The sequence below is a fragment of the Loxodonta africana genome, chromosome 27 (assembly GCF_030014295.1).
Source record: "Loxodonta africana isolate mLoxAfr1 chromosome 27, mLoxAfr1.hap2, whole genome shotgun sequence".
In the NCBI taxonomy this organism is placed as follows: Eukaryota; Metazoa; Chordata; class Mammalia; order Proboscidea; family Elephantidae; genus Loxodonta; species Loxodonta africana.
Window position 1 is genome coordinate 27,699,160 of NC_087368.1, and position 14,651 is coordinate 27,713,810.

Below are 14,651 nucleotides of genomic sequence, written 5' to 3' on the forward strand. Positions count from 1 at the left end.
GTCACTCATTTATAGTCTCATTAAAAGGAAGGAAAGCAGGCAGAGGAAGGACAGATAAAGTACCCTGTAGTAGTACCTTTAAGCTCCTTGTCTAGTCGTCTTGAGATTTGGTGCTTAGTTCTTGAGACCTGCCATGACTCTTTTGAGAATTTGGACCTATGACCTAGTGCTTACTTTCAGGCTATACATAATACCACATCTATATATGTACATATAAATGCACCCCATTTAAACCATTTAACTCACCCCCTACCAAACTCTAGTTTTGTTTTTTTTTTAAGTTGTGAGACTTATTATTTTCTTCACGGACTAGCCACTTTTTTTAACCCATTTTTTTCCTCTTCAAAACCACTACACAGTTCTGTTGTTTCTGTTTTCAAACTGATTCTGCTACAACTAATCTGCCATGTACTTTGCAAGAGCTAACTCCTATCCTGAAAGAATGTTTCTTTTCACTAACTTTAATCCTCCTCAGGTTTTCATCCCTTCCCATATTTCTGGAGCTCTGGTGGCACAGCGGCTAAGTGCTCGGCTGCTAACTGAAAGGGCCATGGTTCGAACCCACCAGCCTCTCCCTGGGAGAAAGATGTGGCAGTTTGGTTCTATAAGGATTTACAGCCTTGGAAACCCTATGGGGCATTTCTACTCTGTTCCGTATGATCACTATGAGTCAGCATCAACTTGACCACAGCAGGTTTGGGTTTATTCACATCTCTTTGGCTCCTTCCATCCAAGCTTCTAATAACTATCGTTCTTAGCTTAAGGTAGGATTAATCCTGTATCAAATGATGGAGTTAAGTTATACCATCTTCCTGAATCTCAGCCCCACTTCCTGGACCCTCTTTCCTTACACTCCCAGGTGCTATGAAGTCCCCCGTTAATCTCCTACCCCAGTCTCAAGTTCCTTTAGAGGCTTTGTGTATCATTGCTTCTCTTTTTCTCTGCATTACTTAGAGATCAGGAGGAAAACTAATTTAGTGCAGTTACTTAACATCTCCAAGTATCATTCTCCTTATCTGTAGAAAGAAACAGGTCCCATTTCTGGAAATCAGTAGAAAAAGTTGAGAAATCACTAAATAGTTTAAACTTTATGTCCCAACCCAACCCATTGCTGTGGAGTTGATTCTGACTCATAGGGACCCTAGAGGACATAGCAGAACTGCCCCACAGGGTTTCCAAGGAGCGACTGGTGAATTCAAACTGCTGACCTTTTATTTAGCAGCCGTAGCTCTTAACCACTGTGCCACCAGGGTTTCCGATAGGTGGTTTTGTGTAGATGTCATTTATTATGTCGAGGAATGTCCCTTCTGTGCCTGTTTTGTTGAAAGTTTTTATCAGGGTCCATAATGTTTTCAATGGCTATGTTTTGGAAGTAGATCACGAGGCCTTTCTTCTGAGATACCTCTGGGTGGACTTGAACTTCCAAGTTCTGGGGGAAAGTCCTTGTCATCAGTCTTCCCCTGGTCTGAGAGCCTCTCAGCGTAGAGACTGTGGGTCCAAAGGACACACTGTTCTTCTGCCTCATGTTTCTTGGTGGTGTGAGGTCCCCATGTCTCTCTGCTAGCTTCTCTCCTTTATATCTCAAAAGAAATTGATTTAAGATACAACCTAATCTTGTAGATTGAGCCCTGCCTCATTAACTTAACTGCTGGTAATCCAACCTAATTAACATCATAGAGGTAGGCTTTACAAAACAGAAAAATCACATCGGATGACAAAATGGTGGACAGTCACACAGTACTGGGAATCATGGCCTAGCCAAGTTGACACACAGTTTTGGGGGACACAGTTCAATCTATAACATAAAGGTTAAGGAAAACTCCAAAAATATACATTTGACAACTTTTAAATAGTGAAATAGTGACTGACATATTGAGACTAACAGTGAATTATTTCTTATCAGAAATAAAAAAATAGCACTGATTTATTTTACACACTTCTGTTTTTAAAGGTTAGATATGGACTTCAGTATCAGTGGTATTTTTTATTCTTTTCTTCTTATTTTATTAATTTTTTTACTTTCTCTGAGTGATGGAGCAACTGTATTGCTACCACTTTCCTCTCAACAATAAATTTAAAAAAGTCAGTGAAACTACAAGATAATCAATATTGATTGATGATTGGCCAAGCAGTCAGCAAAGGCATTCATTCTCTATCTTTGGAATATATCATTGAGCAATTTTGATAACCTAGTTTGTAGATTACAGTAACTTCTATTTCTTGGGGATTATTTTTGAACTCTATCAATTTACCATATAGGAATACTTACTTAGAAAAGCAAACTTCTCATTCCTTGGAAGCAGAATTTGACATTAGTCAAGTTGGTGTTATGAACCCTGGTTGATTTATGAAGTCATTCATTAGTTTGTCTACCCTTTGATCAAAAGGCACTATACGTATTTCTCCAGATCACTTGAAATCGGGAAGTCTACAATGCCATTCAGCAATGACATTCATTATTATAAATTGGTTGTAATTAGCATAGCCTTAGAAATATAAAGATATGTGTGCACTATTTTTCTTTTCCAGCATAGCTCAAAATCCATCTTCGAACAGTGCGTTAAATGTCAGTGTCAATTTCCATAGACTCACAGTATGAAGTAGGAAAACACAGAATGAGTGGGACTGGGGAGTCAGTGTGGAGACAGCCGCAGTAGTTCTATTAAGTACCAGGTTACTCGATAAGAAATCTGTTTTAAAGAACAGGGTTAATTTCATTAACAAAGTTGCTTCAGAAAAAATCCTGATGCCCCCTTCTTCTTCATATAGTCCAGGTTCTGATATTATTTGCTCAGCATACAGATTGAGTAGGTATGGTGAAAGAATACAACCCTGACACACACGTTTCCTGACCTTAAACCAATCAGTATACCCTTGTTCTGTCTGAACAACTGCCTCCTGATCTGTGTAAAGGTTCCTCGTGAGCACAATTAAGTGTTCTGGAATTCCCATTCTTCGCAATGTTACCCATAATTTGTTATGATCCACATAGTCGAATGCCTTTGCATAGTCAATAAAACACAGGTAAACATCCTTCTGGTATTCTCTGCTTTCAGCCAGGATCCATTGGACATCAGCAATGATATTCCTGGTTCCACATCCTCTTCTGAAACCAGCCTGAATTTCTGGCAGTTCCCTGTCAATACACTGCTGCAGCTGCTTTTGAATGATCTTCAGCAAAATTTTCCTTGTGTGTGATATTAATGATATTGTTCTATAATTTCCACATTCATTTGGATTACCTTTCTTGGGAATAGTCATAAATATGGATCTCTTCCAGTCAGTTGGCCAGGAAGCTGTCTTCCATATTTCTTGGCATAGATGAGTGAGCACCTCCAGCACTGCATCTGTTTGTTGAAACATCTCAACTGATATTCCATCAATTCCTGGAGCCTTGTTTTTCGCCAATGCCTTCAGAGCAGCTTGGACTCCTTCCTTCAGTACCATCGGTTCCTGATTGTATGCCACCACTTGAAATGGTTGAACATTGACTTTTTGGTATAATGGCTCTGTGTATTCTTTCCATCTTCTTTTGATGCTTCCCGTGTCATTTAATATTTTCTCCGTAGAATCCTTCACTATTGCAACTTCAGTTCTTTCAGCTTGAGAAACGCCTAGCGTGTTCTTCCCTTTTGGTTTTCTGTCTCCAGCTCGTTGCACGTGTCGTTATAATACCTTACTTTGTCTTCTTTGGCCACCTTTTGAAATCTTCTGTTCAGTTCTTTTACTTCATCAATTCTTCCTTTTGCTTTAGCTGCTCGATGTTCGAGAGCAAGTTTCAGAGTCTCCACTGACATCCCTCTTGGTCTTTTCCTTCTTTCCTGTCTTTTTAATGACCTCTTGCTTTCTTCATGTATGATATCCTTGATGTCATTCCACAACTCGTCTGGTCTTCAGGCACTGGTGTTCAATGCGTCAAATCTGTTCTTCAGATGGTCTCTGAATTCAGGTGGGATATACTCAAGGTCATATTTTGGTTCTCGTGGACTTGCTCTGATTTTCTTCACTTCAGCTTGAACTTGCATATGAGCAATTGATGGTCTGTTCCACAGTCAGTTCCTGGCCTTGTTCTGACTGATGATATTGAGCAATATTGAGCTTTTCCGTCATCTCTTTCCACAGTTGTAGTCAATTTGATTTCTGTTAGTTCCATCTGTCGAAGTCCATGTGTATAGTCACAATTTATGTAGGTGAAAGGAGGTATATTCAATGAAGAAGTCATTGGTCTTGCAAAATTCTATCATTCGATCTCCGGCATTGTTTCCATCACCAAGGCCATATTTTCCAACTACTGATCCTTCTTCTTTGTTTCCGACTTTCACATTCCAATCGCCGGTAATTGTCAATGCATCTTGACTGCATGTTCGATCAATTTCAGACTGCAGCAGCTGATAAAAATCTTCTATTTCTTCATCTTTGGCCCTGGTGGTTAGTGCATAAATTTGAATAATAGTCGTATTAACTGGTCTTCCTTGTAGGTGTGTGGATATTATCCTATCACTGACAGCATTGTACTTCAGCATAGACCTTGAAATGTTCTTTTTGACGACGAATGCAACACAATTCCTCTTCAAGCTGTCATTCCCAGCATAGTAGACTATGTGATTGTCTGATTCAAAATGGCCAATACCAGTCCATTTCAGCTCACTAATGCCTAGGATATTGATGTCTATGCATTCCATTTCATTTTTGATGATTTCCAATTTTCCTAGATTTATACTTCATACATTCTAGGTTCCGATTATCAATGAATGTTTGCAGCTGTTCCTTCTCATTATGAGTCATGCCCCATCAGCAAATGAAAATCCCGAAAGCTTGACTCCATCCACATCATTAAGGTCGACTCTGCTTTGAGAAGGCAGCTCTTCCCCAGTCATCTTTTGAGTGCCTTCCAACCTGGGGGACTCATCTTCCAGCACTATATCAGACAATGTTCCAGTGCTATTCATATGGTTTTCACTGGCTAATGCTTTTCAGAAGTAGATTGCCAGGTCTTTGTTCCTAGTCTGTCTTAATCTGGAAGCTCAGCTGAAACCTGTCCTCCATGGGTGACCCTGCTGGTATCTGAATACCAGTGGCATAGCTTCCAGCATCACAGCAACATGCAAGCCCCCACAGTATGGCAAACTGACAGACACGTGGGGGTAGAAAGATGTTTACCTGTGTTTTATTGACTATGCAAAGGCATTTGACTATGTGGACTGTAACAAATTATTGATAACTTTGGGCAGAATGGGAATTCCAAAACAATTATGCTCATGCAGAACCTGTACGTAGACAAACAGAACAAGAGGATACTGTGTGGTTAAAAATCAGGAAAGCTGTGTATCAATGTTGTATCCTTATATCCTTCTACCATACCTATTCAATCTGTATGCTGAGCAAATAATCCAAGAAACTGTACTATATGAAGAAGAACATGGCATCAGGATTGGAGGAAGACTCATTAACAACTTGCAATATGCAGATGGTACAACCTTGCGGAAAGCAAAGAGGACTTGAAGCACTTACTGATGAAGATCAAAAACTATAGCCTTCAGTATGGATTACACCTCAACAGAAAGAAAACAAAAACCCTCACAACTGCACAAATAAACAACATCATGATAAATGGAGGAAATATTGACATTGTCAAGGGTTTCATTTTACCTGGGTCCATAATCAACCCCCATGGAAGCAGCAGTCAAGAAATCAAACAATGTATTGCATTGGCAAATCTGCTGCAAAAGGCCTCTTGAAAGTGTTGAAAAGCAAAGATGTCACCTTGAAGACTAAGGTGCGCCTGACCCAAGCCATGGTAGTTTCAGTACCCTCATATGCATGAGAAAGCTGGACACTGAATAGGAAGACCAAAGAAGAGTTGATGCCTTTGAATTATGGTATTGGTGAAGAATACTGAATATACCATAGACAGCAAGAAGAACAAATCTGTCTTGGAAGAAGTACAGTCAGAATGCTCCTTAAAAGTGAAAATGGAGAGACTCGGTCTCACATACTTTGGACATGTTATCAGAAGGGACCAGTACCTGGAGCAGAACATCATGCTTGGTAAGGTGGAGGGTCAGCGAAAGAGAGGAAGACCCTCAGTGAGATGGATTGACACAGTGGCTGCAACAATCCGTTCAAACATAGCAATAAAGTAAGAATGGAGCAGAACCAGGCAGTGTTTTGCTCTGTGGTGCATGGGGTCACTATAAGTCAGAATGGGCTTGATGGCACCTAACAACAACAGCAAAAACGTGTTAATTATAGTTTTAGTTTGTTTCATTCTTCAACCATAGCAAATGGTTCTAAGGTATGTAAAGGCTTCTCAGAAAGCTTCTTTCAAACTGGTATTTCTTATTTGAAAGGAGTTTTCTCTCAAGAGAACCTAAGATTGACTGTGAAGAAACTATCATCAGGAAGGTTTGTTAATCTATGCTTATTCTCTTGAGTCCCTTGCCTTTAATAGACACAAAATAAATATTTGTTGATTGAATATATGAAAATGCTTGGGGAAAGCCATAAAGTGACAGAAAAATTATTTTTGTAGACATAAACTGTAATGTGAAAAATGTAAACTAAAAATTGTTTTTCCAGTACTATAATGATAACCAAGAAAGGGAAACCTTCCTATTTCATAACCTCCCAAGCCTTTATTTAACACTATTATTTAGTACATAGTATTTTTGACAGAATTTAAATTTTTTCTTCTGATGAATAATACATATGATAAAAATAATCAACAAAGAAGATAATAAAATATGAACACTTGGACTAGAGGAAAGGAAACTGTATATAAATTTTTTCCCATTAATAATTTTTTTTTTCCTTCAACATAGTTAATTCACAAGGATGTGTGTGAGTAGGTGTCATGCACACAGACATGGATGGATGTGTGTATATCATATATATTCCTCTTAAAAATAATTTATCAGAAAACTTTAAATACGTTCAACAATTACATGAAAAATTAGTATCATTGCTGGAAACATGCTGCTGTATTCACTGATGATACTTAAGCTGTAAAGCGTTTATGATGCTTGAGTCTATTTTCACGTTCCATGGACTTTGAGCTGCTCTACGTAGTGTGACTTTTGGTGACCTGCCAATGAACAGCAGATCATAGGGGGTGGTATGTCAGATTTTTGTAACCAGAATGGAAGGGGAAGAGGTGCGTCCACGTGGCCTTTCCCTCCAAATCGTGTTGTCTTTGGAAGCGTTTCTCAGGTGCTCCATCTGTCTCTCAGGTGTAGGGCAGAAGACCACACGTGGCCTCTTTTCCTTGATCTTCACTTCAACAAGACCCTGTATCAATAGAGTATTTTTTTCTATTTAAATCAGGAATTTTGATCCATATTGTTAACCAGTAGTTGCATCTACTGAATTAAAGCAGGCTTTTGTTTATTTGTTAGTGGAGAATATCATTTGATCTCAGGAGTTCGATGAATTACTAGACATTTTGCCTATTTGTACAATCATGCATCGTTTAACGTCCACAATACGTTTTGTGAAATAGGACGTTATGTGATTTGGATGTTGATCGAACAGCATAGTATGGATGAAGGCATTTGCTTCCAGAACAAGGAGGCTTCATCCATGCTAAAAACTTGCTGGGGCAAGTAACCCCCTCCACAATTAGTCTGTCTGAGGTTTCAACCAGTTCTGCTGCCACCTGCACATCAGCCCTCACAGACTCACCGCTCACGTTCACACTGTGCAGAGAAAAACGTTGTTTGAAGCTCTTGAACCTCCCAGAGCTAGCACTAAACTAGGCATCTAGTCTGGTCCTGCCTTTTCTTCAAGCATCTCGAACAGGCTTTGGGCCTTAGCTGTGATCCTCAACATGCTGAGAGGGATTTACTTTTGCATTTGGTCCTCTGTCCACATCATTAGAAATTTCTCCATGTCTAGTAGAGGTCCTTCTTGCATTTTCTGTGTGTGGAGCTTTCAGTGGAGCCGATCCTTTAACAGCTTGGAGAATTTTTTCTTTGTTTTTGAGGATCGTCATGATTGTTGATTGCGACGTGCTTAAATCTGCTATGTCCAGTTCTCCGATTGGGACTTCTGAACTCTATTATAACCTTATGGGACCACGGATGTATATGCAGCCGGAAGTTGCTCGAATGGATATTATGCAGCACATGACTGTATATTTATGTCACAGAAACACAAAAAAGCTTCTATAACCCTGGTATTTTTTTTTTAAATACCAGATTTTCATTTAAGGTACATTCACATTTGGATTAAGAATGAACATGACCGTGTTCAGCCTACCAACTTAACTACATGGCTTTCTCTTTTACCCCATAATTGTAACAGCCTGTGATAGGAATTGGCAAACTGTAGCCCACAGGCCACCAGCAACCACCTTTTTTGTAAATAAAGTTTTATTGGAACGTAGCCATGCTCATTTCTTTATGCATATGTCTGTAGTTTGTGCTGTATAACAGCAGAGTTGAGTAGCTGTGACAGAGACAGTCTGGCCCACTGAACCTGAAATATTACTTCCTGGGCACAGTGGTTAAGAGCTCAACTGCTAACCAAAAGGTTGGCAGTTCGAATCCACCAGCCACTCCTTGAAAACCCTGTAGGGCAGTTCTACTCTGTCCTGTAGGGTTGCTGTGAGTTGGAATCAACTCGATGGCAACAGATTTTTTTTTTTTTTTTTTTGTCATTTACAGAAAAGGTTTGCAAACTCCTGGTCTATAAATAATAGTTTGGTACCTATATTAGCTTCCTAGAGCTGCCATAACAAAATACCACAAATTGGGTGGCTTATAGGAACAGAAATTTTTTGTTTCACACTTCTGGAGGCTGTTGATGCTAGGTGCCATCAAGTCAGTTCCAACTTGTAGCAACCCTGTGTACAAAAGAATAAAACACTGCCTGGTCCTGTACCATCCTCACAATTGTTGCTCTGCTTGACCGCATTATTGTAGCCACTGTGTCAGTCCATCTCATTCAGGGTCTTCCTGTTTCTTGCTGACCCTCTGCTTTACCAAGCAGGAGGTCCTTTTCCAGAGAGTGGTCCCTCCTGATACGATGTCCAAAGTATGTGAGACGAAGTCTTGCCATCCTTGCTTCTAAGGAGCACTCTGGCTAAGTGTTGGCAGCGCCATGCTCTCTCTGAAGGCTCTGGGGGAGATCCTTTCTTATCTCTCCTACTTCTAGTAGCCTCGGCTTTCCTTGGCTTGAATCTACAGCCTAACTCTGTTGTCACAGAGTCTGTTGTCTTCCCGTTCTTTTTTATAAAGACATCACTCAGATTGGATTAGGGCCCACCCTACTGCAGTATGACTTCATTTTATCTTAACTGATAACATCTTCAAAGCCTCCATTTCCAAACAGGTACCAGGGGTTAAGACTTCAACATATCTTTTGGGGGGACTCAATTAAATTCATAATAGTGCCCTTGGCCCCTAATTTAAAAAAAAAAAAATATTTTGAGTAGTTTTTGGTGTTTTCAGAGAGGCCTTATGGCCTACACATAGCAAGTATGTCACCTACATTTTTCAAGAAAGAGTTGTAAGAGTTTCACCTGGAAATTCATACTAATTTTGCATCAGAGACTATATGTGAAATTAGCATAGAAGATTTATTTTTCTATTGTAATGTTTAGAAGAGTTCCTCTTTCTGGGTGGTTAAAATTATGAATTAGGTGGAATTAATTCAGATGTGGCACTTTGGACTGTATTAATGAGGTGTCTTTAGTTGTCTCCGAGACAGAAATTTTACTAAAAGAGCTGGAGCAAATGCTACAGCAGGCACTGGAGCCCACGGCAACACCTGATGAGTCTGAAGAAGAATGCGGAGAGGAGAGAAATCCAGGAGAAAAGGTATTGATACTTCTGATCAGGCCTGAAGAGCAATTTGAAGCTCTAAATGGCAGAGTTTTTCCTGGTGGTACTTTTTAGTTACACGGAAAACATTTTCTGAAAACACTTCTGAAGTTGGAGCCCTTGATTACCATCAGGTGAATAATAAACTAGTAGCCTGTTGAGAAATCAGAATGTATCTTCCAGTCTTTGAAAACAATATCCGTTTTGAGCAGAAGAGCTCTTTTTATTTCAGAACTTTGGGTTTGGGATGAAGAAAGGTGGAGGAGGCTGACTGAAATGAGAGGGTGCCACTACAGACAAACCTCTCCCCTGTCGCAAATCTTCACAGTCAAAGGGGTCCAGGTAACAGCAGCTAGCGGAAAAATATGCCCTGTTGAGCGTTTGGCACCACCTACAAGAGTTCCTGGGTGGCACAAATGGCCAAGTGCCCACTGTTGCGAGAGAGGTTGGCAGGTTAACCTTTTGGTGACCCAATTATTTTCTGCTTTGAATTTTCTGTTGATACCATGTGTTCTCATTAATGGAAGCACGCTGAAACCATTGAATGTGTCTGAGTGTTTGGTAGGTAGTATGGAATTTTATGTCTTGCCCCTTCCTTCAGTCCTACCCTATGTGTTCAGTTGTGCCTGTGAAGTACCACTAATGATACCCTGGAGTCCCCATCAGGGTTTGTTGACACATACGTGTAACAAATAAAAATTTTTTTAATTTCTGTTTTTTCTACCAAAAATTCAGACAGCTCATATAACACCCGTAAAACGGTATTTGGGGCACACGCCCATTTCTTCAGTTTCAAACAGTCATAAAGGTCCCTGCCTTGTGGCAGCACTCACTGTCAGTGGTACAGTAGCTACCCAGTAAACCCCAGAGGCTGAAAAAGTTCAGGGTCACTCTATGTTCCGCCAGGCACGAAGGGGTTATCAACAGGCCAGGTGATCTGCCTTCGAAGGGTCACAGCCTTGAAAACTCTGTGGAACAGCCCTCCTGTGCATCCAGGGGGTTCCCATGAGTTAGAATCACATGGACTGTGACTAACAACGACAGCACAGGTGGACACTCACTGCCTGAGGCATGGTGCGTGCTCCAGGTAACCTCCGTAGGGACAAGGCTCGCTAGTAACATACCGGAGGTAGAATTTCTAGTTGGGATAAGTTTCATCATTTCACCATTCATATCTAGAGTTGTCTTTTTTTTTTTTTGCTTTTTGGCCAACTGAATTGGCCTCAGAAAGGCCATGTGTGCTCCCTTTATTCAATGCTGATATACTTGTACTACTACTACTGGTTGTCGTTGAGTCGATCCCAACTCACAGCAAATGCTTATATAAATGGTTGGCGAACTGATGAGCACATCAGCTCCATGTCTCTGCAAATAAAATGAGGCTTTGTGGCGCACTGGCCAGGGAGGTGGTCATTAACACAGAGCATCAGTTTGGTGTGTGTGCTAAAAATAAGTCAGAGGGAGGAAGCCACCATCAGCCGGTTCAGCTGCTCCCTAAATAATTAAGAAAAGGACACAAGCGAGGACTTGTGGTGTATCATTAAGGTTCTTCCCTTCCTCGCTCGCTCCCTCCCTCCCTCCCCTTTTTTCTTCCTTTTACTCACTCACTCACTTATTCTTTCGTTCATTCATTTAGAGATATAGTGTGCCTGGAGGCAGGAGAGCATAGTGGTCAGGAGCACTGACTGGATCGTAATGCCTGGGTCTCAGTCCTGTTGCTGACACTTAGGACCTGTCTAATGTGGTGCAGTTGATTTTTACCTGCCTCAGGTTGTTTTCAGGATTAAATAAGACAAAATAGGAAAAGTGCTTTGCGTAGTAACTGATGCCTGAGGTTAGCTGTGATTATAGACAGGAGCTGGCAATGGCAGTCAATGGAGAGGAAGTGCTGAGATTCTCTTACTTCATCTCTCTTTTCCCACATTCTCGCCTTGGCAGCCACCCCTCCTCAAACCCCTCTCTTCTCAGATGCAGAAATGATGGCTTCGTAAATGGACAAGGTAGTTGACACACTCTGACAGCTGCAGGATTGCATGATTTCATTCAGAACTTCAACAAGAATAAAGATGAATCATAAACGCCTCCTTTACTGAGTTAGAAATTAAGAAAACATACAGAATTTATGGCTGAGAAACATGTATAAAAATAAAATTAATGTTAAAAACTCCTATTGAGTTGAAAGACATGGTAGCTTTCATAATCAACACCAGCAACATCAACTTTCGCCTGTATTGGCATAGGTTTTAAAGGCCATTTTTTTCCATTAGAGTACCTTTTTCCAAAGACTTGTTTTCTGTCTGTGGGTCTCACCTCTTGTAGAACAAGATCCATAGATTAGTGACATATATCTTAAAAACCAAACCCGGTGGCATTGAGTTGATACCAAGTCATAGCAACACTACAGGACAGAGAAGAGCTGCCTCATAGGGCTTCCAAGGAGCGGCTGGTGGATTCGAGCTGCTGACCTTTTTGGAGCAGCTGAACTCTTAACCACTGCACCACCAGGGCTCTGACACATATCTCATATATATATAATTAATACTGAAATTATTCTTTCTAGCAAATGTGTGTTTTGTTTGAACACCATATGGCTTTGTGAAATGTTTTTTCAGTCTTCGCAGTTTGTCTTTTCAAAAATACAGCCTGGGTGGTTTTTATAGTGATGTCCTGGAGTTTTTTACAACCACAGAATTGGCTTCTATTTTGCCATTATAACTAGTAACATGATAGAACAGAAAATTCTTCACTTCTGAGTTTTACTTCTTAAGGTAAAACACATAGTTTTAGTAGCAGGAGCGTTCTTTTGGTTTTAGATTCTGGCATTATTTTATGCTTTCAAAAGGCATTGAAGAACTATAAAAATTACCCATTTTAACTTGCTGGCAGGCAAGTGAGCGCCCCCTGCTGACTGAACCACTCTCCACGGTGCGCTTTAGAAGCCTTGGGTTCAAGCCAGGGTTGGGATAGTTGGGGCCTTGTTCACTTGTCAATGGGGAGAATAGCAATGAAACAAATACATCAGAGTTGGAGCTATTGCCGGTTTGAAAGTAAAGAAATGATCACTTCAGGGATTTCTTTTCTTTCTTCCTTTTTTTTTTTTTTTTTGAGTGAGTCAAAAGAATTAATATGACTTCCAAAGGCAACACTGCTTAAAACTGGAGCTGTGCTTTGTTTTTAGGAAAAAGTGGTCTCCTATAAGCCAAAAAGAGCCACCTGGTAATTTTAAAGCCCTGGGCATACTTATTGTTTGAGCAGTTGTTGTTTGAGCGATTTTCAGAGCTGTAAATGTGATGTTTTCATCGTTCATTTCACCTGTGAGGTTTCAATATGGTTACGCTCAGGCCCGTACACCGATGGCTGAGAGCAGCACCATGGAGAGAAGCACACAGACATGGCTAATCAGACTCATTTCTGTCTGCCACTGAAATGCTTTGTGAGGTTATTTTCCTCAGTAGAGTCGCCTTCCTAATTATGTTCTTCTTTTTTTTTTTAGCTAATATTAACTAATATTAACGCTGGCTGACATGCCCTGACTTTGCAAGCGATGGGAGGAAGTTAATTTCAGATTTGTATAAATCCACCTGAATAATTCACAAACTGGGTGATCCATATACAAATAAGATAGCATTTACTGGATAGTATTTATATGAAAAGGCAGATCTTCGCTATATAAATGTACATATATAATCTGCACGTGTATCTTTTTTTCTTGAATTGCATGGGAAGTTAACCCTGCCTTTAAGGAACCTTGAAATTATAAATCTCGTGGGTGTGTGTGAGTGTGGGTGTGGGTGTGGCGTTTTACCGATGTCCTTCCCCTTAAGTCAGAGCCAGCTGTCGCTGTTCATAAGGAACGCAGATGCTTATGAGAAGTTGACCACAGAAAATGTGACTAAAACGGTTTCCACGTTCTAGTCCCCGTGATAATAGTTTAAAACAGAAACCAATATAGAAAACTGACATGGAATTTAAATGATCATTTTTTTTTCAAAGCATACCATTAAAAATAAAACCTGTAATGCTGGGGAGTAGAGAGAGATCTAAATAATGTTATTCTTATACAAACACATTTTCTATGCATTATATTGCATTTTTTATTACATACGGGAATCATTGTCTGACCGCCAATAGAGCAAAGACTTCTGTGTAACTGCTGTGGCTGGAGAACTTACTGACTGCTCTATGGTTTGTCCAGACAATGAGACCTGGCTTTTGAAGTAAACTGGATATAGTTCTGATGAATTGCACGGTTATTTTTACAGCTGACTAAGTGCAGCCCTGAAGCTCCTGCAGGCAGCCCATCTGAGAACGACTCTGAAGAGGACTATCTTTTAATTGACGGACTAAAATTAAAAGCTGGAGAATGTATTGAGAATATAACCAACAAGTTTAAAGAAATAGATGCCTTGATGTCTGAATTTTAGGGCGTGGTACAGATTTTCAAAGTTAATTAGAAAAACATTTGCATCTCTGTATTTTCCTGAAGTCAAAAGCTTGAAAATGTTTAGCAAAACAGTGTACACTATACCAAAGTGGGTATTTGTAATGACTCTATATTTTGAGAAGGTTCACAGTTTTGACAGCCAATCAAACGGCGTTTAAGTTAGTGTGAAAAATTTCAATTTACAAAACCCTGATATTTGTAGTTTATTTTCCTTGCTTGCCTTAACTTTAAAAAAGCTTTGTGAAACTTGCTGTACAAACACACACTTTACAGTGGTTACTTAGGACTTTTATTCCGGTCTTGTTAACTGCTATAATGGCTGCTGAAACAGTTATAATTCTTAGAGACAATTCAGGTCTAATATACTTAGAAAAAAAATGTGTACT

At 40.0% G+C, this 14,651-nt stretch overlaps 1 protein-coding gene across 2 annotated transcripts in view; it reads left to right on the forward strand.

Moving 5' to 3' along the window:
- ZCWPW2 (zinc finger CW-type and PWWP domain containing 2) overlaps positions 1–14,381 on the forward strand; it is a 96,269-nt gene extending 81,888 nt beyond the window's left edge. For both annotated transcript variants that reach the window (XM_003415720.3, XM_023554886.2), the window contains 2 exons: positions 9,694–9,818; positions 14,084–14,381. In XM_003415720.3, coding sequence (XP_003415768.2) covers positions 9,694–9,818; positions 14,084–14,245 — 287 coding nt within the window. In that variant the 3' untranslated portion in view covers positions 14,246–14,381. The remainder of the gene's footprint in view (positions 1–9,693; positions 9,819–14,083) is intronic.
- The last annotated feature ends 270 nt before the right edge of the window (positions 14,382–14,651 follow it).